This window comes from Ptychodera flava, chromosome 14 (genome assembly GCF_041260155.1).
Source record: "Ptychodera flava strain L36383 chromosome 14, AS_Pfla_20210202, whole genome shotgun sequence".
In the NCBI taxonomy this organism is placed as follows: Eukaryota; Metazoa; Hemichordata; class Enteropneusta; family Ptychoderidae; genus Ptychodera; species Ptychodera flava.
The window spans coordinates 517533-545219 of NC_091941.1; the positions used below are offsets into that span (position 1 = coordinate 517533).

At 36.0% G+C, this 27687-nt stretch overlaps 2 protein-coding genes and 1 pseudogene across 2 annotated transcripts in view; all 3 read left to right on the forward strand.

The window, feature by feature from the left end:
• LOC139148880 (retinol dehydrogenase 13-like) overlaps nt 1-20118 on the forward strand; it is a 39821-nt pseudogene extending 19703 nt beyond the window's left edge.
• LOC139148881 (retinol dehydrogenase 14-like) lies at nt 1946-5558 on the forward strand. The gene is made up of 3 exons (XM_070720310.1): nt 1946-2020; nt 2511-2715; nt 4810-5558. The coding sequence occupies exons 2-3, from the start codon at nt 2585-2587 to the stop codon at nt 4907-4909; spliced, it is 231 nt and encodes a 76-aa protein (XP_070576411.1). The 5' UTR covers nt 1946-2020; nt 2511-2584; the 3' UTR covers nt 4910-5558.
• Nucleotides 20119-22731: 2613 nt separating the features above from the next.
• The window catches only part of LOC139148883 (protein cappuccino-like), a 30482-nt gene continuing 25526 nt past the window's right edge, over nt 22732-27687 (forward strand). The window contains exon 1 of the mRNA XM_070720311.1: nt 22732-22867. The gene's annotated coding sequence lies outside the window, so the exon portion shown is untranslated. The remainder of the gene's footprint in view (nt 22868-27687) is intronic.

A 27687-nucleotide genomic window follows, 5' to 3' on the forward strand; every position in this document is an offset into this window, starting at 1 on the left:
GCTCCTGGAGACTCTTAAATAACTTGTATCACACCTCTATTGTCTGTGGATACAGTATGGTAAAAAAAACAATAAGATGGTAATAAAAATGATTTAAAAACTAGCTATAAAACTAATAAGCTATGAGACAGAGAAGGAGGGAAAATGATAACTGACAAGGAAACAGATTGCATCACATCACATTGCAAATAACCAGATGTCTAAATATACACTGCTGATCTATAGATGAGTTTTAAATATAGTTTTTTTTTTTCAGGAATACCCCAAAAGCCAGATTGCCATTGATGATTGCTTTTAAAGCAGTTTCTTTGTAATTTTTAGTTTTTAAACAATCTTTGTCTTGCTTGACTATGTTGTTGGCAATCGAAAATAAAAAGCATCTCATCTTCAACAGCATTAACATGGCATTTCTTGGTTTCTTGTAATATCTATTATCAGCTGGTGTCTTTGGTTTTGTTCCCCTACCACTTTAATTTCAATGTTATGATCACTCAGCCTAAATTTTGAAATCATTCTTCTTAAATTAAAATCCTTTATTTCTCTTAGATTATTTTCTAAACCAAAACCATTCTTCAACAATTTATATAGTTTTAACTTATTTCCTTCTGCACTTAATTTCTCATGCCTGAAGACGTTAATATTATTTATATAGGAGCCTGTTACTTGTATTAAAAATCATAACTTTGTTTTATCAGTATTTATAACAAGATTCCATTCCTTGCTGTAAAAACATATTCATTTACCAAAACAGTTTTGTAAACCATCTACAGTTTCTGACTTAAGAACTAGATCATCTGCATACTGAGTGCAATTTATGGGTCTATCACAAAGAAAACCCAGGGTTATCCATTATTATGATTTCCAAATATTCCTGGGAGGTCATCCAAAAAAATGTTAAATAAAATTGGAGACATATTACAACCTTGCTTAATCATTTTAGTGCTGTAATTTTCCAACCAAAATTTTAGTGCAACAGTTTACCAATTTTTATGAATTTTTCTGTATTTTTGAAATAATTTTGCACCAAATGGACATCACTTTTCAATGGCTGAAGCTTTTGATCAAAATTTTGGGAAAATCTGAAAAAAATTGACTGGGTTATATATTTTGTAAAGGTGACAATAATTGACTTTATTGGCACTCAAAGGGTGAACACTACTGGTGGATTGAAAACCCCCACATTTTGTGAGTGAGCTACCAGTGTCACCTTGAAAATAGTCTGGATGGTTGAGAGTATTCTGTACCCAACAGATAATACTAATGGTTACTGTCAAGATATGAGATTAATCGCTCTGATAAAACCCTGATAACCAAGCGCAATGGGTGGTCACCTAGCTCTAATGGAAGCTTTTGGTAATGTGGCATGACTACTGTGACATAGTGTCATTGTTTTAAGGTGGAGCTGCATGTTCCCAACACAGTTTTTTTCAAAGCAATATTTCTCATCAAAGATGACAAGAAAAACCCCTCATACTATATCTTTTAACCCTTTGAACCCGGCTCGGACAGAAATGTCCGATGACGTCATAGAGTACCAGGGGGTCAGGGTGCAAAGGGTTAAAAAAGCAGAGACTCTAAAGTTTAGTATGGTAGCAGTAGTTTACTCAAAGGATGAAGTGGATGTATATTTGGGGTAAAAAACCTCAATTTTTGTATTAATGATAAAAATTAATTTAAGTCAAAAACTTGACAGTATTTTCTGAAATGTAATATTTCACCTTCAAGAAGAGTATATGTAGAAAAAAAACTGTCGTTTTATTTGGTATTATCTCTCATCATTCTAAAATGGCAAGGATTTAAAGACTGACACTCAAAAAAATTTGATTAAAATCATGATAAGCAAAATTAAAATGCCTCTCAATCAAAATGTAAAAACTTTATTGCCAAACAAAATAGTCCTTTTGTTAAATAGCATTTAAAGAATATAATGTGAAAATTTCAGAAAATTTGACCCAGCCAGAGTGGAGTTAAATTCTTTGGAAATTTCAAAATTGGGAGGAAAAAGAAGCCAGGAAATCAGGTGATTTGTATACATTCACATAAATTAACACTTCTTTATCATGCAACTTTCGACTGCTTGACAAGCTACAAGGTGAACCAAACCAATATTTTAATCTTTGGTTAACAAATTAATTAAAATTGAATAAATATTTACAAAAAAGTGTTTTTTGAGCAAAATAGACTGTGTTAGGTGCAGCTCTCCCTTAATTTAATCACTTATCTAACTTCATCAGATGTATTGGATCAAAGCCATCATACCCACCTGTTGTCCAAAAGTCATGCCAAAAAGTCACATCATACAGGTAGACCTAACACTATGACTTTGTTTGCCATGTATCCGTTACATGTTACAGATTTAGGAAAGCGAACTTTCAAGTTATGCAAAATGACTGGAAAGTACAGTTTAATTTGTGGAAATACATCTGGTCAAAGTTTAATCAGACTATTGTGTTTTCAAGTTCAACAATTGGCATACCTGTTTTGATATTCCTAACTTTATTATCTTCTAGGAACTGGTGTTGCAGCAAATTCCTTACATCCAGGTCTCGTAGCATCAGAAGTATTCCGGCATTTTTTTGAAACGATGCCAACATGGCAAAGACTGCGTGTTACTTTGTCATATTTCTTCTTCAAGACGCCTCAAGAAGGTGCCCAGACAACAATATGTGTTGCTGTAGATGAGAGTTTAGTTAATACCACTGGACTTTACTTCAGGTAAAGTACATTACCTTATTGAAGTTACCTTGAAGCAATTGATGTTAGTTCTTAGACTAGCTGTCTCACAGCCCCTCGCTGAGCAGCTACTCACCAGTGGCTGATATAGCAGCTGGCACCAGGCTCAGTGCATGAGCTGGTATATGCAGTCTCGTTTGCTATATGCCATCTCGCTGAGCCAGCTAAGGTTGCTATATTGTGCTGAGCCAGCAAGGGCACTGAGGTGATCAAGAGTCCAACATCAACACCTCGATGTTGTTATCATTGTTTGCCACAGTAAAAAACAATTAGCCTTAACATAGTTTTAACCCTTTCACCACCATGGTTTGTCCAAAATCCATTGTTTTCTATGGTAAAGTTGGACCTGTATACAGGGAACTGGGGGTGAAAGGGTTAAGGTAGTATATTAGATTTATATGTACCTGCCAGAGACCTGCGATCGAGTGACAAATTATGTTTAACCCAGCCCCGTGGCAACTTTAACAAGACATATGGACAGAGAGCGTTTTCAGTATGTGCACCCTTACTATGGAATGATTTGCCATTTGACATTAAGACCACCAGAAGTGTAGATAGTTTTTAAGCGCAGTTTGAAAACCTACCTTTTTACTCAGTTTTATGTGTAATTTTCTGTTTTAATTTTTTAGTGTGGTTGTATTTTTAAATTATTTTAAACAGCTATGTACAATGTGCTGAGACGTATGTGTAGTGCATTTTAAACAATTTTTAATAATAATAATAATATATGCCTTGAAAGTGAAAGACTTAAAGACTTTTTACTCAAACTTTCCTCAAGGTATCTTTCAACCATTCTCTTTCAAAATCTTGAGAAAAACTTGGCAGTCACAATGCAAATTTTGGTACTTGAGAAACAAATTACCCAAGATTTACCAATATTTGAAATTTGGGGTCGCTTATTCTGAAAAAGCCATTTTCAAAATATAACTCGCGTGATTTTTTATAAAAACGGACAGATATACGGTAGTAGCAGAAGTTGCTGTTTAGGGCAGTGTATTTTGAATCATGGGAAAATGTGCCAACCTTGGCGCTTTTATCACATGATATGGCAGGGACCATCTTCTGATGGGTATGGCATTGTCCACTCACTCATGTTCACGCAAGGCTCTGCGTATTTGCATAACATAAACAATAGTTATGCAAATACACACAGCCTGGTGTGAACGTGAATGACAATGCCATACCCATCGGAAGATGGTCCCTGCCATATCACATGATGAAAGCGCCAAGCGTGGCGCTTTTTTCCAATGAATCAAAATACATTGCCCAAAACTACAACTTCTGCTACTAGTTTTGTCCGATTTTGTAAAATATTGTGTGAGTTATCAATGGTGAAAATGACTTTTTCCAGAATAAGAAACCCAAAACCTAGCATATATGAAAAAAACTGGTCTTGGTGCAGTTCCCCTTTATCCTGTTCACCCCCAATTCCCTGTAAACAGGTCCACGCTTACCATTGATAACAATGGGTTTGGACCAAACCATGGCAGTGAAAGGGTTAAGTGGTCTTATTGTCTGTCCATTGTTTTCCTTGAAGGTCTAAACATAATAATGAATGAACAAGGATGTTATTTGAAATGCAATAGTATCTAGTTTAAATCAGTTAAATATCGGTATATCATGTACATTGATGAATGAGCAGGTTCTGCATATTCCTCTTACCTTCTACAGACTGCCAATTGAAAGTTTCAAGTGTCAGTATTCACTTTATCAAATTCATTTTGTCTAACAACCTGAGACAAATCAACATCATTTTTACACCATTATAATTTTTTAAGCTTATTGTTATTATTGTAACCATACTGTATCCACAGACAACATACATGTAGTACTAGTAGTATAATAAGTTATTATTATTACCTTAATGGAGTTGCAGCTATTAATAAAACTTATAAGCCTGTACAATGTACACTTCCTAGTATTTCACAGGATACTCAAATGGAGACAAGTCTTGGACATGTGCACATTCAGAATAAACTGCTGTGCTGAAATTTTGAATAGGATACAATAATTACAGGAATTTCCACACCATACAAACTTCTAAATTTTTTTTTTCATATTCTTCATTTGTAACAGTGATTGTGTGCCTAAAGATCCAGCACCTCAAGCAAAAGATGATGAAGCAGCTAAAAGACTTTGGGATCTTAGTGCCAAAATGGTCGGCTTAGAAGACTGAAAATGATGCTCCATCATTTTTGGTGGATATCAAACATACTAAAATAAAAATAAACTTCGCACATACAGAGAGTTGAAAAAAGATTTCTCTCTCGAAAGCTACCTTCATGTTATAAAAAACCCAGATCACAGATCAGCCCTGTGCAAGTTACGCATTAGTGCAAACATACTACACATAGAAACAGGTAGATATAGAAACCTCGATGTCATAGACAGAGCATGCCCAATTTGCCAAAATAAACAAGTAGAAGATGAGATACATTTTCTTTTTCATTGCAAAGGATACACAGACATTAGACATGATTTTTTCAGTAAACTAAACATTTGTAAAAACACATTCAGATGCACACAAGACCTTGTAAGCATCTTTTCAAGGACAGATAAAGCATCACTATGTGAATTGGGAAAATACATACATACATGTTTTAAACTCAGACAAGACAAAATGAAAAAGACAAAGTAAACTATCTATGAACCTTTAATATGTTGACCTCATTTATAGATATTTATATTTATATATATATTATATATACTCTTTCATTGTTGTTTTTTGCAAAACCTTTATTGTACTTTATGATCAAGATCCCAACTGGGATACGATTTCAATAAAGGCTTACTTTTACTAAAACCGTACTTCATTGAACAGAAAACTATACTTTACATCGCTGTCTTTCAAAGTATATAGAGTCATTGGGGTTGAAAGAATTAATTAAATAATGATGTACATCATGGAAGGAAGGAAATTATTTCTATTTGTGGCCGTCTAGCCCTTGGCATTGGCTGCTGTTGTTTTATCTTGCAAGCCTGGGGATTTGCAAGTGTCACCTTGAAGTACCGTAGTTCAGTTGTCACCTTGAAGTACTTCTTCTTCTTCAAACATGTCTTTGACAACCAGTTGGAACCATGCAGAAAACCATTGTTACAGTAACTTCAATGGCACGGGCCTCGGGGCCTAATTTGCACTTGCGTACCTGATCCTACAAATTTCAGCGGCTGCATGATGAGGTTACCTACTAGTGGGCATGCATTTTACATTTTCTGAAACCTTTAAAAATGGCTTCTATGTAAGGATCTCATGACCAATCAAGTTCAAAATTTGTATGCCCTATGCCCTTCAATGTTAGCATTAAACATCTCTAGCAATCTCAGCAGTCAATTGTGATCTTTACTGCCATATTTGATTTTTAGGAAAATTAATTCCCCATTCAACCTATGAAAATCTTCTCCAGAACCAACCAGCCAGTTGAGCTGAAGTTTTCATATAAGACCTTTCTGACTGTGTTACTATAGACTTTGCTTGTGATATTCTGTATTTATTATTCACAACTTGTAAATTTCCATTCCAGGGGCTCTAAAGGTGGCAACAGTAGTCCAAATTAAAAAAAAAGAATGGTTCCAAAGACACCAAAAATCATCATCCCATATTCTTTGCTTCCCCTATAGTAAAATTTTTGAGGTGATGCACTCATTCCTTTGTAAACATCAGAATGGCTTTCAAGAGTAGTACTAAAATTTTACTCATTAATTTATTAAACAATTTGATGCAGCAAACAGCAAAATGACCGGGGAAATAGAACCATCATCATCATCTCTGTTCTTTAAATTGCACTTTTGGATTTTTACAAATTTCATGAGTTACCTTTTAATAATCCTGTGTTTGACCACACCCTGTACAGATTATTTTCAAGTTAAAGGCCATTGTTCTGATACCTGTACTATCTACTGGTAGTATCAATCAATCAATCAATCAAACTCATATTTCTCAACACACATTAACAGAGTGTGGGGTATATTACAGATGAAAGAACAACTTGTTCAAAACTGAACACCATCACATGGATAAGTCCAAGTAAATTGAATTGAAGTACAAACATAACTCTAACTGTAAACATATTGAGTATATCATACATTTACAGGTCAGCCACATATCTGATACACTGTACTGGTGTTCTATTTCTCCACCAAATAAACTAAAAGCACACTCTTCCATGTATGAGTTCACTGGTCTGAGACCTCTTTTGATCAATCATCAATCAATCAATCAATCAGTAACAATTTATACAGTGCCAAAATCCAAACGAATTTTTTCCTCTGTTACGCTTCTTATGGTGATACCACACTGTATAATGCTCTGGTGAACAGATGGGTTTTAAGTTTTCGTTTGAAAGTTTCCAAGCTGGTTGAATTTCTGATGTCAAGTAGGAGTGAGTTCCATGCCTTGATGGCAGCATAACAACAATAACAGGGAATACGTAGTGCAACATGAACACCAGCACTGTACATGTAATTTTATTTTAGATACATGTACTGAGTTGTTTTGTTAGCTCACATTTGGTACTATGTGTATATGCCAAAGAGAGCTTATATTGTAGGTCAGTGGCATCTCTATGTATGTTTTTTGTTTATGTTGTTATTTGCTGATAAAATTGAGAAACACAAGTATTTTCTTTTTTGTTGAAATTACTTTTAATAGGTAGAACCCACCTCAGGGACATATAGTCAGACTTTCTACAATTCTTTTCTGATCTACCACTTGTTAGGGCTCATAAAGCTCTTAGAGAAAGGAAAACTTATGCCGGCTTGGTTTTTTGAAAATCCAAAATTAAGTTTCCCCCCATACGGTGAACTTAAGAATAGTGGCCATGTTTAAGTATCACAAAATGTTTGGTAATTTGTTTTGGAAGTTCCAAACTTTACATGGTGACCCCCAGATTTTTATTCTTGATTTGGTAAGAGAATGGTTGAAAGTTTCATTTAGGAAAATTTGAGCAAAAGTTTAAATCTGTCACTTTTGAGGCGCATACTACCTTAACCTTATAAAATAATGTAAAAAAAAAAAAAATAATTATGGAGCTAATCCAAGGCTTTCTAAGGTGCCAAAAAGATAGAGTAGTCTGTCCATCACTGGCTGTATTGTCTACATATACTGGTATTTAAATTGATTTCATAAAATAAGAAAAAATAGTGGGTAAGGAATGGACTAAGCGTACGGTTTTGGTTTTTCGATACTCTTGAACACCATCAGGTTTCCTACAATTTTAGGCCCTCTGTGATGTTGCAGTCACACCCCTAAAATAAAGATGGACGCTCCCTTAAATTGTGAAAGATGATAGCGGAAAAGGTTATCCAGCCTGGGTCATAGGTCATTATGATGTCACACATGATATGTTACTGTGTTCTCTGAAAGAATATGGATCTAACCACTACGCGTGTCGAACTGCAAGAAATAACATCTTTTGTCAGCAAACATTTCGGATACATAGCTGCGCTTTCAACTTTAGGTAAGGTTTAATTGTCCAAGTGTGATTATTTCGTGTGTCGTTTGATTTGGCCTTGAACCCCCGGGGACTGCCCAGTGCCCGTCGGATTGCACACAGGCAGGCAGTTCCGAAGCCCACAACTTTTACCGGTGATTTTGTGTGGGGGGAATTTCCCGGGGATTTTGAATGGTGGAAAAGTGTTTTCCACCGCACAAAATCGCCGGCAAATTCAGATGTGGGCAACAGACAGCTCTTTAATGCGAAGATACGACCAGGGAAGATATTCGTTTCGCAGGGCTGGGCAGGGCAAGGGAACAGTTTGCTGCAGTACAGTAGCTCGAGGTTTTGCCTGGGTATTTGGGTCGGACGGCAACCCAAATACCCAGGCAAAACCTCGAGCTACTGTACTGCAGCAAGGGAACAGTATGAGGTATATTATTGGTCCAACAGAAGATGTTAATAACGGATCCGGTGGGAAGGTACCACTTGAGGGCAAGTAGGGTTCATGCAGCGACCACAGCATTTAAATTTATTGATGATGATAACTAAATGTTTTTGTTAAACATTAGAACACGTGTGTACCTTTTGCTTTTAGCTACAGTATTCCCATATTTATTTCAAAGAAAACATTCCATATCGTTTAAAATAGCTGCCCATCCTAATATTTTGTAGCACTGCGAATCACCAATGCGGAGGATTATCCTAAAGCGATCACCCCTACAAAAATAATTCGCGAGGCAAGGATCAAAGCTAAGCTGAGGGAGGCACCACTCTGAACACTGTTTGTGAAGTGAGGTTGCTGACCACAACCTGTATAATTTATACGCATTTATAAAAAACACCCTGGCGAACGAAGCTCCTTGTCCTCTCACTGGTTACAGGCTATGGTCCTTTGTGAAGCTAAAAACTCCACAATAGCTTAAGTATATCCGGAAGTGTAAAATCAAAATGTTTAAAGTAAGGCATGTATTATTTGCAGTTGTCCTGGGTAAGCATCCTTTTTCTTTTGTTTATTTCATTTGACTGAAGCACTGAAAATACCGGTATAACATATTTAGTCTGAAATTGCTGCTAGGTCCTTGGATAGAGTGTGTACATGTCAGTGGTGCTCACAGCTTAGTATTATTAGAGTCAATAATGAGATAGGTAGCTGGACCTCCCCTTAGCCCTACGAGTATGGCGAGAGTGTCCGGCTTTGGCTACGCTGCCTCCCACCTCCAGGTGGGAGGCACCTCGCCATACTCGTAGGGCTGGACGTCACCTGTTGTCAATACTCTGCAAAAGCCTTCACTGACCAAGACACAGGGCTGCAATACTGAACTATCCATATGTGGCAATGACAAAGCACTGTTGTTAGGGATATAGCATTATTAGTAAATTTCGAAATGCTCAAACATTTATGAAGGTGTATCAAACAAAATTCATTCAGAGGGTCACTTGGTGAAATTCAAAGCAGCAAGGTCAAACGAGGTCAAACCAACACAAAGATAACACCAGTCCACAGTCCCTCTACCCACCAGTCCAAACTGAAAGTGAAGGAACGAAGGTTTTTCACTTGCAAACAGAGAGCATGCACCAACACAGTTTGCCATGAACCTTATATCTGCCTATATTTCCTACAAAGACAACTGCAGGTATAGATTTAAGCAATAAACCACTATTATTTTCACACTTTAAAAGCTGTTTATAGCATCTAAATTCCTAATTGACCTTTGTAATATCAATGTTGTTTTGTTCGGTGTGCTTTTTCATGCACGGTAGGGGTCGAGCTGGATTTTCAAGAGTGTCCACCAAGTCTAAATGCCTTTCAGTGTACTACCAGAGGTTGGCTGGTTTCATGTTTAAATGCAAGTGTTGATCTCAAGATCTGTGTCCTCATCAGTGCTTTGCAAATCTATAATGGCTTGTCCTGCTCTAAATTTTACCAGCATAGTGAAAATTACAGATTTGCTGACTGGTTTGGGCTGAGTTGAGGCATCACCCATGTGAGCAAAGACCTTGTGTCTGTCTACAAGTTCACTGTGTGTTCAATTGGACAGCTGTATTGTTTATACCCAAACCATTCTTATTCAAGAAACAGGCGCACAAATCTTCTTGAAAGTGAAAATGTACAGATTTATCAGTGGAAAACATCTTTAACTTTGTATTTTATTGATTGGAAGTATTAATATTTGAATGCAATGGTTATGAGTAGGAAAGATATGAAGTAAACTTTTAAAATTGCTTTATTATTTTAAATGCATTGACATATTTCAGATGGTGTCTTAACTCATTTGCCAGAAAACCCCTTCAACAGTGGAGAGCTTCATACTCTGTTAGTGCTGTAATTTGTGTCCTTGCATGAGAAAAGCACTTTTTTCTTTGCTTTTCCATCACCTAGGAGCAGTCAATACCAGGCCTATGGAATTTAGTCATTTTTGGTAACCCCAACATGGCCATACATTGTGGTATTATAGTGGTATAACTATGTTCAAAATTTAGTTATTCTACAGGAAAAATGAATCTGTGTGAAAATGCAAAGTTCTCGTGAAGGAGAGTCCCAGAGGCAATTGTGGGGCCGACTCGCAGCGATTTCGAAGCTGTTATCCAATTGGGTGGCTGAATCTTACCAATATAATGAAAACAATACAAATAGACTCCCTAAGTGGCTGTGAATAGTGACAATCGACCAATCAGATATAACCTTGCAAACACGCTGCGAGTCAGCCGCAATTGTGAACAGAATTCACAAAAAGGCAATCTGCCAACCAAAGTTAACAAGGGAGAAAATTTTAAGCAATTACACATCGTAATACAAATATATATATATAAATAGTCTCCAAGTTCAGAGGTTGCCGTAAAGGCATTACGGTGATAACCAGGAGGGCACATTGTGTACATTTTGTGTGTGTGTGTGTGTGTGTGTGTATATATATATATATATATATATATATATATATATATATATATATATATATATATATATATATATATATATATATATATATATATATATACATACCGTATATGTGTGTGTGTGTGTGTGTGTGTGGTGTGTGTGTGTGTGTGTGTGTGTGTGTGTGTGTGTGTGTGTGTGTATCTTTTATTTAATACTCTTTTGTTATTGATTTTGCAAAACCTCTATTGTACTTTATGATCACCATCCCAAATCCCAATTGGGATAAAATATGATTTCAAAAAGGCTTACTTTGTTTTACTTTACTTACATCCTGGAAAGTACAGAAAAGCAGAGAAACAGAGAGAGATTTTTCACCATTTGGAAAACTACAAAATATTGACAGTGATCAGCTACTGATTAAGAATACAGCCTCAATTTGCCATTTACCACTTTGAAAACAGTGACTGCGAGGTACAAAAGCAGTTAAACCTTACTGGTTGAGCAGGCTAAGCCTTTTGGATTTTAATTTTAGGCTTTCCTATCTGGAAACGTAGTAACAGTCATTGTTTCCAGTGTACAGGTGTAAATTGAATAACTGGCAACAGTTAATGCACAAATCTGATATGAAAAGATCCTGTTAATAAAGATCATAAATAGCTGATGGTATTTTTGACCACAGGTTTCACTGTAAATCAACATCATCATTACTCTGTTGTTTTCTTTTGCCAACAGGTGTTGGCTATTTGATGTTAAGAAAATGGTTAGCTGGTGGAGTCTGTCACAGCAAAGCTAAACTGACTGGAAAAACTGTGATTGTTACTGGAAGCAATACTGGTGTAGGAAAAGAAACTGCGAAAGACCTAGCACAAAGAGGTAATTTTTGGAGCATATTCATAGAACAGTTTAAAAGTGTAACTACCATCATGACTGTATTTTGTCTTGTGTTTGTACTTTTACCATCTTAATCTCAAAGTTCAATTAAGGCCACTCTAAGACAAAGATTCAAGCAAATAGCAAGTCACTTTGTGAAGACTTTTCCAATCAAAATGACCCAAAACGCAAAGAAAAATTTCAATGTGTTCGGGTAAAGATCAGAGTATATTCTGCACCATTCTCAACTTGTGCTATGTGCACAGTGGTCTTAGCAATCTTCCTGCTCTAAGGTAACATGGACACATGCATATCGAATTGTGCAGTACTGTGCATGCTAGTATTATTTCAAACCCTCATTTTTACCAGCTTGTTGACTTGTTTCCAGAAGTCCTAAGGCAAGAAATTTCAATTTCTTCTTCTAGATAAAAGGTTTAATAGGTTCTGAGTTTGATGTCCCAGAAATGGCCTATCTTCAAACTTTGAGTTCTCCCGTATACCGGTAGTTTAGATCCATTATATATGCTATTGGTCATTGAAAAACATCTACTAAAACTTTACAGCACACTTTTCTTTTACTTCTGGTGGTGCAATTTGTCCATGCAGTGATTATGAATTGTAGGAAGACGGTTATAGACAATCATTTGCTGTGTATTTTTGCTAGAGGTGGGCAGGTTGCTCAATTGGTAAACCTACATCTGCTCAACCCTGACAGCTCACTTACTAAAATTGGACATGTCTTTTTTATCCAAGGTGCCAAAGTTATCTTAGCATGCCGTGATATCCTGAAGGGAGAAAGGGCTGCCGAGGACATTATCAAACAGACTGGAAATGATCAAGTCTATGTTAGACAACTTGACCTTGCTAATCTGAGATCTGTCAGAAGATTTGCAGAAGAGATTATTGAAAGGGAAAGTCACTTGACATTCTAATAAACAATGCAGGTACGTGTTGCTGCATGCATTGTCATATTTCAAACAAAGATTTCAAAGTACCAAATGCTTTGCAGTCCTTTGTAATATTTACAGTATAACTTTTTTTGAACTTGTGTGAGAATGCACTTGAGAAATAATGTTTATAATATCCACCCAGGTATCATGGCATGTCCACATTGGAAGACTGATGATGGTTTTGAAATGCAGTTTGGAGTCAATCACCTTGGACACTTTCTTCTCACAAACTTATTGTTGGATTTGATCAAGAAATCCGCTCCAGCTCGCATTGTTGTCTTGTCATCACTTGCTCACACGGAGGGAACAATAAACTTTGATGACATAAACTCAGAAATTGACTATGATCCATGGGCTTCCTATGCACAAAGTAAACTTGCTAATGTACTTTTTACAAGGGAACTCAGCAAGAGACTTGAAGGTAGGTATTCCAATATCAGACATTGACATGTTGTTTATTTATCTCTCTTCTTTCTTCACAAAATCAGCTAGTTCTCATATATGCTTTGACCACATATGCATCAGGCAGGGATTGAGTTTTACTATCGTACGAGACATTGGTAGAGAAGTGTCATGTCTTTTATAGAAAATAACTCCTAAACGAATAAAGTGGATTTTTACATTCGGCTCAAGAAAACAATAATCTAAACTTGACCAACTGGTTTAAATCCACCTTTCTGACATATCTGGAATAATTACTGTAAATGGTTTGTTCAAATCTAACCCATCAACACTCACTTTTGTGTTCAGCAGGCTTTGGTATTCGCTGTTCTGTTCTGTTTGTTTTAAGTCAGAACCTCACTAAATAAAGCACCGTACATGTGCAGATATTAAACGGGAAGTTACAGGACCATGGGCGCACTGTAGGGGGATTACTGATAAAGCAGCCATTTGGATACACTAGGAGGGAGTTTTTGAATTCTCATAGGACGCTTTGACAGTATGATAAATTTGAATTATCATGATGGGCTCTGGGACATATGCAAAGAGGGGTCAAATGATCATACAAGGAACACATTTTGAAACGTGCATTCTCCAACAAAAAACGGAGCATTTTTTTCAGTTTATTTTCAACTCAAATTTAGTAGCTATATATCCACAGACATTATATGCAAGATTCAATGACAACAAACGCCTGAAACATGGCAAAATGATTGGATTCTGGGACCAAACATGGCACGTCCAATTAGTAGTGTGGCTTTTTTACATTTGCATAGATTTACGATAATCCGGCTTTTGTGGGGGAAGTGCCTGTTTAACCAATTGCACAAAGCAACCAAGATTGGTTCATTAGATTCATTAAATTATATATCATTCCTAATATTTTTCTTCATTCAGCCAAGGAAATTATAAGTGAAGTAATAACCATGTCACCATGAGTTGAAGACAAGTGGTGAAACTGTTATATATATATCACGAGTATTTTCCAAGCCAAGCGCAGAAAAATATTAGGGTATAATACACTTATCACATGGACAAGCCAAGATTTCATTATTTTTAGCACAGTAAAAGGAGTTTTCCAGAATAATGCCGTGTTTAAACTTCTACAAACACTTTTGTGTTTTTGTAGTTCTGATTATTATTTTTGTAGTCTATGAAAATGTTGATTTCATTCCACGACTTTTTGAGACCAGCATGTGTGTGATCTGGATGAGCATTTGACTCCCCTAAGGCTTAATGGAAACTGCATGTCTACCGAATGAAAGTAAGTCTGTGCATCGAAAGTTCAGGTGGCAGTGAGGGCTATACGGATACGAACCCTTATATTGGCGACAAAACTAAAACAGGACTCAAAGTTTGCTGAGTGGATGTATTGTCAGACTCTAAAAATTAAGACTATGTTTTACAAATTCTCACTTCAGGCAAATTTTGGTTGTGGGAATAATTAGGATCACCATGTTGTTTGTTTATATTGATGAGCACATTGAAGATCGACGCAAAAAATTCTGACACACCAACATTGATGACATAGACATGGGTTGTCATGACGTAGAATGACCAGACTATATATTCCAGTATTTTCTGTTCAGATATGACAAACTTAGCTTTTGCATGTGATAACCAATGAAACCATGCAAACTGCAACCAAAATGTGTCAAAACATAGATGATTTACAATAAACTTCCGTTTAATGACGGTAAAACGTAAGTAATTCTGGTAATGTCATGGAGTTACCTTTTCCGGTAAGAAATCTCCATAAAATCACATGATTGCAATTTAACAATATCAGAGAACTGATATGTTCATAATATCTGCAAGCTTAGGCTCTTGTGCTGAGACAGATTAGTCCATTCATCAATTCATCATGTTCACATCCCAAGCCACTCAAAATCTTTATTTGTGTTGTTTGTTCTGTGATGGTTGGGCTACTGCTACAGTCTTCTTTTATTACCAGTTACCAGTTACCAATCGTATTCAGTATAACTTTCTATTGGTTTCACAACTTGATCAGTTTTTTCTAGTGGCTCACAGAACCTTTCTGAACTTAAGCTACCGGACATTGGCGCTATGTTTCATTCATTAATATCCAAGAATAAATATGTCTGCATTTCCTGCAAGGAAGATGAAAGTAAAACCTGCTAGTGTTACAATGGATAGAAACTATTACACAATTTATGGCTCACACTAGAAGCTTAAACAACAGGCCCGCATGCTACAAAATTTGTCTGAATTTCAAGTAGTAGTATCCGATGTTGAGAGCATGCAGCTATATTTAGTAACAAACCTGAAATCGCAATCAGCGCAATTGCTGTAAAGGTCAACAGTCCAGGCTATGATGCTAAAACTGGGCCAGAGCAGTTTGCATTTTTGAACAAACTCCCATTCTTTTGAGTTTCAATAGAAAATGAATGCACACTTCTCATTTATATATTAATTCCTCTTGTCACATAAAAGCTCATTTAGGAACAACCCCCCTCCTAACTAAAAAGATTAAGGCTCCTAATTAACATCAAACTTTTGACAATGCCCAATACCACATGTAAATAACTGTAGTTCTCAGTTAAAGCTTGACTTATAAATTCTTTAAAACTATGACATCACTCACCAAACTAATTGATTTCAGAATTTACTTATTTAGAACACAGCAAACTAATTGCAACATGAAATTTACTGAAATGTACACTTCCCACTCACCACAAACTTTTGTCACTTTTACAGTTATATTTTTATGTAAGTTGCCTTCATCCTACAGGATGATTTTCATCAACATAAGGTTTTGTGCTCCAACAGCATAGTAAACAAAAGTACCATATCGATGGCCATTCTGTAGGTGTTCAGTGTAATGTAAGAATGATATGATATCATTTAGAAGTGAGCTGTTGATTGATCACTTCAAACATTGTATAGTTTTAAATCTATCATTTTCATACACCAGTAAATTTCATCAGACATGTTGGAGATGGAGATCAATGAACATGACCATTATCATAAGAAAGTTTAACATGATTTTATTCACCGTAAAACACTCAACGTCATTCATACAGTATGTAAATTAAGATGGGAAACCAACTTTGATAATAGCCCTGCAAAATGATGTGAAAATATACAGACTTACCGGTATTTAAGTGTATTTTGTCAAAGGAAGACTATTACATTTTGAAGTTCTATAATAAAAACCTACATAAACGTTTTGATATATGTATCTTGTGTTTTTTGTCAACAGGAAGTCATATTACAGTGAACTCCGTACATCCAGGTGTCATATCATCAGAATTATTCCGCCATTTTGGTACGACAATGCCAAAATTGCAAAGTCTGCTAACAAAAGGGTTGTCACCGTTCTTCTTCAAGACGCCTCAAGAAGGTGCCCAGACAACAATATGTGTTGCTGTAGATGAGAATTTAGTTAATACCACTGGACTTTACTTCAGGTAAGGTTCATACAAAAGCTTTATTGAAGTTGTGCATAAGCAGTTGACATTAGTGCCTATGTTGTCTGCATAAGCAGTTGACAACTATTTTGTCTGCATAAGCAGTTGACAACTATGTTGTCTGCGTAAGCAGTTGACTACTATGTTGTATGCATAAGCAGTTGACGACTATGTTGTCTGCGTAAGCAGTTGACAACTATGTTGTCTGCATAAGCAGTTGACATCAGTGCCTATGTTGTCTGCATAGGCAGTTGACAACTATGTTGTCTGCATAAGCAGTTGACAACTATGTTGTCTGCATATAAAGCAGTTGACAACTATGTTGTCTGCATAAGCAGTTGACGACTATGTTGTCTGCATAAGCAGTTGACAACTATGTTGTCTGCATACTATGTTGTTTGCGTAAGCAGTTGACATCAGTGCCAATGTTATAGAACAAATCTTTGGATTGCCTCACCGTTGCACAACAAAGTTTTCTTATAGTTGAATGAAGCAAACATTAAACATTTATATCTTTCTGTCTGACAACATAGTGCATTTCAAATGTTAATTGATGTATAGCTAGCCATACAGTATAAATAGTTTGGCTAAGGCTTCCTTAAAAGTGATTCTGTGCTTAAGATGTTATTGTTCATCCATTGTCTTCATTGCAAATACATGTCAAGGATAAACATGATGATTGATAACAGAGTTGATTTGAAATATATGACCTTGCGTAGCATCCAAGGTGATTCAACCAATGTACATAAAATAATGTGTTCTGTGAGTTCATCCGAGCATTTAAAGAGTGACAAATTTTCAACTATTGTTATTCAACTGATCAAGCCTATAGTTTAGTACAACGTATAATGTCCTTCTTACTCAAAGGGTTATAATACTCTTGATGTAACCTACTTGCCTTAGTTTTCATTTATATCACTGCATATGTATCATACTGAGATTAAGACAAGTATTGAACACATTCAGAATTCCATTCATGTCAGCTGCTGTGGTGAAATTTTGTATTACCGTACTCGTCCGAGTATAAGCCCCTGCTCGTGTATAAGCCCCCCTACTGATTTTAGAGGATTTTAGAAAATGCATTACATCCGTGTATAAGCCCCTACCCTAGTGTAACTCAAATACAGAAAGGTTAGGAGAGTATATTTGGTCATTTAACTTGGTAAAATTACTTTTAGATAATAAAGAAACTATTAAAAGATGTTAAAACAATGGGAAACTGAAGTTCCCTTGACAATATCGTAAGGAAAATGACACGTTTTTCCAGTACTATCTTGATTCTTTGACCCTGCTCACCCCCGTCGCCTAAATAGAATAGTCTCACTCACGTCCGCCATTGTTTATTTTCATTCACGGCCACGATGTTTTCATGCTAAACATGCAGTTTCTTTTGTTTGAAGCAATTATCCTTTCATTTGTGAAGACTTTTCCTGGTGACTATTACAATTTTCACTGCTATGTTGTTGTTTTCACAAGATGTAGACAGTTTGATATTGGAATATTGAGTTGCCTTTCCGTGTGGGCAATGCATGCCTGTTCACATTACTGTTGATCAGCAGCATACATGACATCTTTGTTTCAAGTTTGGGGTTTTGTTTACGCTGAAATTACACCAAAATGTCACTTCTGTATTCAGAGATTGAACAATCAATTTCTTTGGATGTGTAAGTCGATTTTGAAAGAGATAGAAAGATCGAGTGGTGTTGAAAAAAAACGTGCATAAAATTAGCATAAATTAAGCGTCCATGCCAGATAACATGGGGTTGCTCGAGTATAAGCCCCTCCCCTAGTTTTACCGCTGTTTAGTGTTGCCGAACCGGGGGCTTATACTCGGACGAGTACGGTACATGCAATAATCACTGGAATTTCCACACCATCCCAATTTCTAAATTCTTTTCCCATATTCTTCATTTGTAACAGTGATTGTGTGCCTAAAGATCCAGCACCTCAAGCAAAAGATGATGAAGCAGCTAAAAGACTATGGGATCTCAGTGCCAAAATGGTTGGCTTAGAAGAATGAGACTATCACGTTTATGGCTTCTGGAGATCATTAAAAGTGGCACTTCATGGACCAGAAAATATACTTGATACTGCCCTCTCAGTTCAACTTTAACCATTCAGTGTACAATAGTGAAAGTTTATGGTTCTTTAAAGGGACATAAGCTGTAACTTGTGGCAAGTTTTTCAGTATTCTGCTTCTGTATATCAACTATCGTGTCTGACCCTAATCTGTTCGTCATGCTGAAATTTTGAGTATTCTTTTTGTCGACACAGCTTGTATGTGTGTGGTGATCATTGTTTATTGTTTACAATGTATTCTAGTCCGGACTTGAATACAATTTTCAACAATAACAATGTAGATTATACTCATATAGGTGGTGTTGATATGCTAAATACTTGGCATTAAATTACAGTTTAGGGATTCACTGCAGAAAGTGTAGGGAAATCACAAAACAAAAGTTCTGAAAAAATAGCCGATAGATACAGCTTATGGAGCTTTAAATAACCATAAAAGTCACATTCTGCAGATGCCATACGTTTGGGGAGCAAGTTATGACAAACTAAAGGGGTGATTCTCTGAGAAAAGTTAGTATAAAATGGGTGCAACTAGTCTCCCTACTTTCCAGCACATTATTCTATATGGGTGAAGACACACTCAGTGGAAAATTTAATAGTGAAAAATTCCATCTCCTCTCTCACGCATAGTTTTCCAAATCATTAAAAATGAGAACTGAGAAGAATGTTGTGCTTAAAAGTATATTTGGAAAATTTCTTAAAACTAGTCTGTTAATTTGTCTATACATGGGAATCATGCCAGACTTCACTGAGGAACTCCAATGGTACAAAGCATAATGAATCATGGGATATCTGTAGTGCTGTGTGATAGAGAAAAGAATTCATTAAACGATGGTGTACTTCTGAGAATTAATAAATAGGTAAATGAGAAGGAAATCAAATTGATCATTTCTTGGATGTGAATGACACTTTGAACGAAATAATAAATGTAGTCCGGGCCACAGTGCTATTAAAAACAAAAGGGTGCAATTTAAGAAAATAATATTCATTTAGAAACATGACTGATTTTTTTAAGTAATTTGTTTTTCTTGTGTACTGTTTGCAATATCAGTTGGCAATAGTTCCTGTATTACAGTTAGACATATAATTTTACCTCCTGGTTCATTACCAAAGAAAAAATTGCCAAAGAGAAATCAGGAGGGACATTTTAGTTTTGAGATTTGCATGCAGTGAAGCTTGAAAAGCTTTAGCATGGGTGTGAAACATTTATGGAATGAACTGTGCTAGCTTGAATCAAAAAATGTATGTTCATATGACAGAACGTTGTGATAATAAATAATCAATGCATTTGATGCACAGTAAAATTTTCAGCTGTTTGTCGTCTTTTACATTGTGGTGCAACATTACTGGGTTCTTGATTACACTTTCAATATTTTCATACAGGGGTGTGCTGCCCAAGTTGAAAACATCTGCCCATGTATATTCCAAACATGTATAGTCAAAATTTGGGAATATCTTTAGGTCATTTACTGTTCTTGTATTACATGTTAAGGTTTTCCTAAAACATGGGAACATTTGTTATGTTAATTATTGACATATGCTGAAGGGATTTTCCTTGCAAAAGTGATCCATTTAGGCAGTACAGATATCCATACACTTCTCTGTGTTTAGGAAGAAAACAAAGTTTCTTTCCTTATTCTTATCCTGAAGTGTGTCAAAGTACAACAAATCAGCCCTGCTAACACATTTCATTGTCTAACTCATTGCATTGTTATTATTTATAAATGAATTATGGTCTGGACTAAAATTTAGTTGTCAACAGTAACATTAGGCATAACATCATACAATGAGGCTGTGTTGATAAATTGACAACTAGGTATTTGGATAATGAATAATATTCATAGATGGAACTGAAATAATGAAATATGATCTGGAAGTTTTACAATGTATCAAATACATTCATCAGCCATTTACTGGTAGGCCTTGGATTAGACAACATTTATTGACTAGTAAATCAAAAGCATATATTAAGATTATAATGTTACAAACAATTTAGATTGGACAAAATAATGTAAATTCAAAGGAAAAAGTTTTACTTTGTACTTTACAGACAGTGGATAGTGGAGCTATGCTTTTACCTATTGTGAATCATTTTAGGCACCAGCATCCAAGTAGTTTAGAAATCAGCCAAGGTTGCCCAATGTTATGTTCCTGTACCTGTATGGGGTCCTATGTGTGTACAGTGCATGCAGAGGGAAATTTGTTGTGAATATTTAAAACTGTACCTTGGTCATTATAAGATCATATGCATGAGTTTCTGTTTTTATCCATAATTCCTTAAAAATTATTGAGAATGATTATTTGAGAATAATGAGTCCTGACTCCTCATTAATATTTTAGAGGAGCATGCAGACGTGACCATACTGCTATGTTATAAAACAGCGCCCTCAGTGTCCACCGGTATTTTGTTGTCAGAAGTCAAAAGAAATCATTAGTGAATCCGTGGACAACTTCAGTGAGAGTTGTCTTAGGTTCATCCAAAAAAGGCATCTACAGCTTATCACAATTACAAAAGGGTGTAAGGAGTGCAAAAGAAGTCTAAATCTGTTTCAAGATCTGCCAAGGAGGGTCAAACTCTACTTGTATGTGTAATAAAACTGTAGGATCTTCAATAGACCATGAACAAATCAAAAGAGCAAACTTTCTGATTTACAAACCAATCGCTAATTTTGCCCTTCATAATGGTGGCGTAAAGCATTTCCTAATTTGAACAAGCGCTTTTAAGCAGCCACCCCTTTACTGAATTACTCAAACCCAGATAAGCTTTATGGCAACATACCCCCTGCTTGCACAAAGTGTCTGCAGCTGACTGAAATGTAAAACGATATTGCCGACAAGTTAACAAAGTCGCTCGCTAATTACCAAGTGAATTCACCATATGGCCAGCAATACAGCTGGATAATTTGCAAATAAGGTGTCCCATTTCCAGTCGCCTTGGCAGTGAAAAATCATTCAGAAGTCAAGAGATACTATATTATAAACAAAGAGGTGCCATTCCAAAAAAATTCACTGAGCTATCCCAAGTTGTTCAAGTCCATCATCTGTAAACACTTTTCCCTGGTTGTAATCAAACTATTTAATGATGAAAGAAGTTCAACTCATTTTCACCTTTCACTGAAATAGTGTGATCCAAACTTCCCCTTTCACTGTGGTAAATATCGTTCTCTGGAATGTTTGAAAAGTACTTTCCGGAAATGCAATCTCCACAAATTATTGACAACAATGGAGCAACAGGAACTTTTTTAAATCCTGATTTTCCACTCCTATTTCTGAAAGGCATATAAAACAAAAAGTTATTTATATATTTATTGATTTACTAAATTATTGTTTTGGGGCCTGAGAAATCATGGCATTCTACATTTACCAGATTTAATAAGAGAATAACACATCATATAAAACTTAACTGTTAGAAATGATTAATCTGTTCTTCCCAGTTCTCTGTAAATAGGTTCACAATCACCGTTGCCAACAAAAGATTTTTAGCCAAACCATGGTCACCATGGTGAAAGGTTAAGAGTAGTTTATCAGGTACAAATGAAGGTGTGTTAATTTACAAATTATTTTTCATGATAATTGTAACTCAATTTCCATAATTGCCGCTTTCTTTGTAAAGGATCCAGCTTTAATATGCCAGTAGCTACACTTTTACTATTTTTTCACTAAATTTTTAATGTCAACTATAGTTTCTGATGAATATGTATTGTTTGCTTGTTAGAGGCGATAGACAATAAACAAATTATTATAATTACAGATTTTTACACGTTATCCTTTGAAGGATATATATATCATGTACACGATAAAATCTCAGTTGGCTTGACTCTTGAGGAACTGAGGAACCTGAATATTTCCACATAATGTGTGGCACTGGGATTAGCAACGTGATGCAAACGATGCATTATGGGACCGAAAGTGCGCCACTAACGTTGACTTCGTGAAAGGTGTTTCTATTACGAGGCACTGTTAGGCTTTAGGCGAAATACGAAGCTTCAGCAAAGCCTAGGGTAGACGCGACGTCGCAAAGATTTGTTTTAGTTTGTACTGCTTGACGAGTGGGTAAGTACCTCTGTTTGCTTCATTCAATGCATTGCAATATGGACAGTGACGTCGACGATCGCACTGACCGCTTGGTCTCCTCGTTCAACTTGTATCGTAACACATCACAGGCCCTGCACTGCACCGTAATCCGTTCTGCCATTCAACCATCTGATAGTGTTATGGTATTCAGGCTACTGTTTGAGCGAAAGTAATAACACAGTACGACGCTGCATTACCGCGCAGCGCCTTTTCGTTCCCTCTCGATACGTGTATGGTGTGGACGCTTTACTGTAGTTGATTTACTGTACCAGTTACTTGTGTTATCAGAATGTTCACAATTTTCCATTCGGGAACTGTACAGTAAACTTGCCACCCGTATAGAGATACGGGAGAACCCGGTGCTCTTCTCAGTCTCGATACTGCCACTTACTCTGGCACTGTGGTAGCCCTGCGTACGATGCTGTGTGTTCCGCTACAGCTGTAGCGGAACCACAGCATCGTACGCAGGGCTAGCACAGTGGCAGTCTGGCTGCCAGTAGCTCTCGTATGATCTGTACTTCCACAAGGGGTGTCATACCAGCCTGACCAGCTGTCTGAGCAAACCTACATGTTTCGACTTGGTGATGTACAGGTGTACTGCCACTTTGACGGACTTCACTTTACTGTTTGCACGTACCACTCTCGTGCCTGTCATAACGTATCCACCTAACTGAAGTACTGAAGTACTGTACTGCCACACTGCCTTATGGTCCTGCTAAAGGCTAACAAGTAACATGAGAGAAATAGCGATCTCTCGATGACTGCTTGTTTCCCATCCTAGCCGAGATGCTCGCGTATGTCTTGGTCTCACCCGCGTGGTCGCTCCTGATATTTTGTAATGTGACAGGTTTTAGCCCATGAAAGGGGCTCAGCATATTAGTACACCGATGGGAATTAAAAGATGAAGGGTGTGGTTGTCATGTCATCCCAATGTACTGTGTCAACAATTTCATTTAACTTTGTAATGCATCTCCTCCTCTCTATTGATGTTTTTTCACACCATTGTTCCAAATAGGTTGCAGAAAGTTAGACTGTTCAGCCATCTCGCTCAGGTCCTGAATGTGGCGAGCAGTTTACATCCAATTTAACATTAAATTTTGTTGGCCGTTGGTTTACTCAGCACATTTGTTAAAGGCTCAACTTGCCTTCATTCCTAATTTCTTATTCACAAGTCTGTCCGTTTTAAGGTTTGGTTTGGCTTTTAAATGTCACAATTGTATAGCTAGGTCTATTAACTTTTAATACTTCCTTTTTGCCTGACATCAATTTTTGTTACTACAGTGATACCAGTTTGTGAATTACCACTGGAGTTTGCAAAGAGCGTTGATATCATAACCAGCATATTTCTTGCAACAATTGTTTTCAACCATCAGAAAACACCGACACACAGCAAGAGTTGTAAAAGAAGAGAATTGTGTTTTATCTTGTGATGAAAACAGAGGCTAGCCAGTTCTATCAAACTGTGGTACATGCGTTGCTGGTCTCTTAATGCAATTCTTGTTCAATAATTTTTGCAGTAAGATCTCATCAAACTAGGCCCCATGTTGACTTCCATAAAACTAATGGTCAAATATATTGGGCTCTCCGCTTTGAAATATTTCAAAGGAATTCAAGTAGCCACCTGTATACACAGACATGATATTTAATTTTGTTTGAAATGCATTGAGTACATCACTTTTGATCTGATTAGTTGTTGAATATTCCAAACTTTACAATTTGGGTAACCGTCTAAATTCCTGATGTTGAGTCTTATTATTGTCAAGGAAATATTATGTTTATTATGGTTAATTAAGTTCAGTTACAGTCTTTGTGATATGAGCTAGAGCTGGGAAAACCTAGTTTAAAAAAATTTTACTTTTTTGCTGAAGGGGTCACATATCATAACCGCTTGGTTGAAATTGTGTGTAATTTTTTATGAAATTCAGCACTCACCAAATATCTCTCACTATTTCCATATTTGACTTGATTAGTCAGCTGATCTGTGTATAGTTGCAATATGGCTATTTATTTTGAAATCTCAAAATAACACACCTTTTTTTAGTTCTTTTGAACTTGAATTTGTAATATTTTGGACGGGTCATGGGCAAAAGCAGATGTTTAACAAATTTAATTACAAATGTAAAGTTATAAAAATATTGACATGTCTTTTCTTGAAAACTGATAGGCATATTTAACTTCTACCAAGCCTTTGTCATATGGACTAAGCTCATGGTAGTGGTCATTGTTTGTTTGTTTGTTTGTTTGTTTTTTGTTCAAAAATGAAAACATTACCGGTGCTCAGCTGGTGTAATTTTAATGTCAGTTATTTGTTTACTTTGCCATGAAAGTAAGGGTACATTGGTACTGATATATTCAATGACCATTGCTTAAGAAAGATTTTTTGTTCAGTTTTCTTGAAGACTAAGTTAGATTGCTAATGTGTAGATTTGGGTCTACAATACTTTATGCATGCTACATTTCAAATCAAATAACAATTATTGTCTCTTGTCGAATACATGTGACCTAGGATCATACTCATTAACTTAAGAGATTAGATTTTGATACATGTGTGTTACTATGATGTGCATTTCTTTCAAATTAGGTAAATTAAGTATGCATTCTGTATGTCTATTTGTCCGTCTTTCAGTCATCTTTGTCAACCAAAAATTTACTCAAGGTTCTTTTTACCAAAGAAAACTTGGATGGCCTTCGATACACTCAGTACAGGTCTCCCATCAGTTCATAGGCATGCAAAAAATGAATTATTGCACACAACTGTTGTGGTAAGATAGCTGTAAACTGTGCTTAGTAAGTCATCAATAATGTACAATATTAGGAAACAAGTATACACACCATTGTGTAACACTTGACTTGAATGATATGATACAACCTGTCTTCTGTATGTGATGTACAGTACTGGTAATAATGTGTGAATGCATGAATTCTTTCATTCATGAATTAATCTGATGGCATTGCCTACAGTAATGATGTAGCATTCTGCAATATTTGTAAGATCAAATCAACTTGAAAATATTTGATTCATTGTGGTAGTCACTTCTATATTTACAGAGACAGTTGTATGAATCATGCTGATTATTGTTAGACCTGTGATGCAGCGACTGTGATATGGGCTGTGTTTGGAGCAGGGACTGTGATGGGCTGTGTTTGAAGTAGGGACTGTGTGATGCAGACTATAATATACAGCTCAAAGTGTGTGGTATAGTTTTGACATGAGAGAAGTGTAGTTATTTGCACAAAATAAAGCAGAGATTTAACGTATACATCCAAGATGATTCATTGAACAAGCATTGGCCAGTACCATTATAGGTGTAGTGTGCAATGCGTTGACATCACAGTGTGCATTGTGTTGGCCAATGGAGGTTATTCCCACCTTCCCTCTGTCATTCTCTCTGTACACCTAAGACATGTCTCAGTATCGTTTTTGAACATTTAATGGCAAAGCTGGCACTGTGCCAAACTGTACTTGTGTCATCATTTGTGTCTGCTGTATCAATATACATGTAGCTTGGTACGCATCAGCAGTGGCGGTGGAATGTGATTGTAATTGTGGGCAGAATACATAGGGCAAACCATTTATAAATGGTGATTGGGCAGTTTTGAATATGAGTGATTGTATCAAAGATGACAGGCAGGTCATCAAGGGATATAATATCATCAATACAGTATGTGTGTAAAAACATTCACACTGCTCTAGCTGTTGGACAAAGTTGAAATGAATCAATACAAAGTACATATCATATATATATATATATATATATATATATATATATATATATATATATATATATATATATATATATATATATATATATATATATATATATATATATATATATATATATATATATATATATATATATATATATATATATATATATATATACTCTTTCATTGTCTTTATTTTTTTTTCGGGCGGGGGGGGTTTGCAAAACCTTTATTGTACTATATGATCAAGATTCCAACTGGGATACGATTTCAATAAAGGCTTACTTTTACTTTTTATATGAGCATAACTCAATAAATGTTCAAAAAAATGAAACTAACGTTTATTTGTATTCATACCTATGATGCATATATGTGTAATAAGACCTGCTTGTAGTGACTGAGATCCGATAACACTGACCCATGCAATGTGTTTACTACCATCAATTCCAAAAAATACTATTGTGGATTATTTCAAAATAAACATCTGTAATTTCTCGTTGTTATCAACACCCATGAGCTATGATATACCGTAGGTGACCTTTGCTACGAAAGATTATCAAACAAAATTGCTTTCAGGTAACTTTGAAATCTGACCAGTACAGTACATGTGACATTGCTTTCTTTATCTACAGGTAGGGTTTCCTTATCTTTCCTCATCTGTCACAATGCGTAGTGCTTTAAATAAAGACTTATGGTAGTATGCACCTAGAAAGTAAGTAGATGTGTGAGATCTCAGAAAGAAGAAACCCAGAATTTCCTTTTATACATCGACCTTAGCTAAGTGCAATGTTTGGTCAGGTTTGCCAAACAAATTTAAGAGTCTCCTTTAATTAAGATTTCTTTGTATTACATAAATTGTATTACAACATTGTTTCATTGCCATCTGCATGCCAGTGAACTCAAGTATGTTCAGATGAACAAAAGCCTTATTGAAATTTGATTAAATATATTTTAAGTATCTTTGAAATGCCATTACAACACTTTCAAAATGCCATTACAACACTTTGTACATTAAAAGGTTGATATGCTTCAGTTCAGGAGCTTCATGGTAGATGATTTTCATGCCCTCTGTACATGTATGTGGTTCGGTTTAT

Coding starts and splice junctions, on each gene's coding strand:
- LOC139148881 (XM_070720310.1), top strand. CDS start 2,585: ATGCCAACATGGCAAAGACTGCGTGTTACTTTGTCATATTTCTTCTTC. Junction 2,716..4,809: donor ACCACTGGACTTTACTTCAG/GTAAAGTACATT, acceptor CATTTGTAACAG/TGATTGTGTGCCTAAAGATC.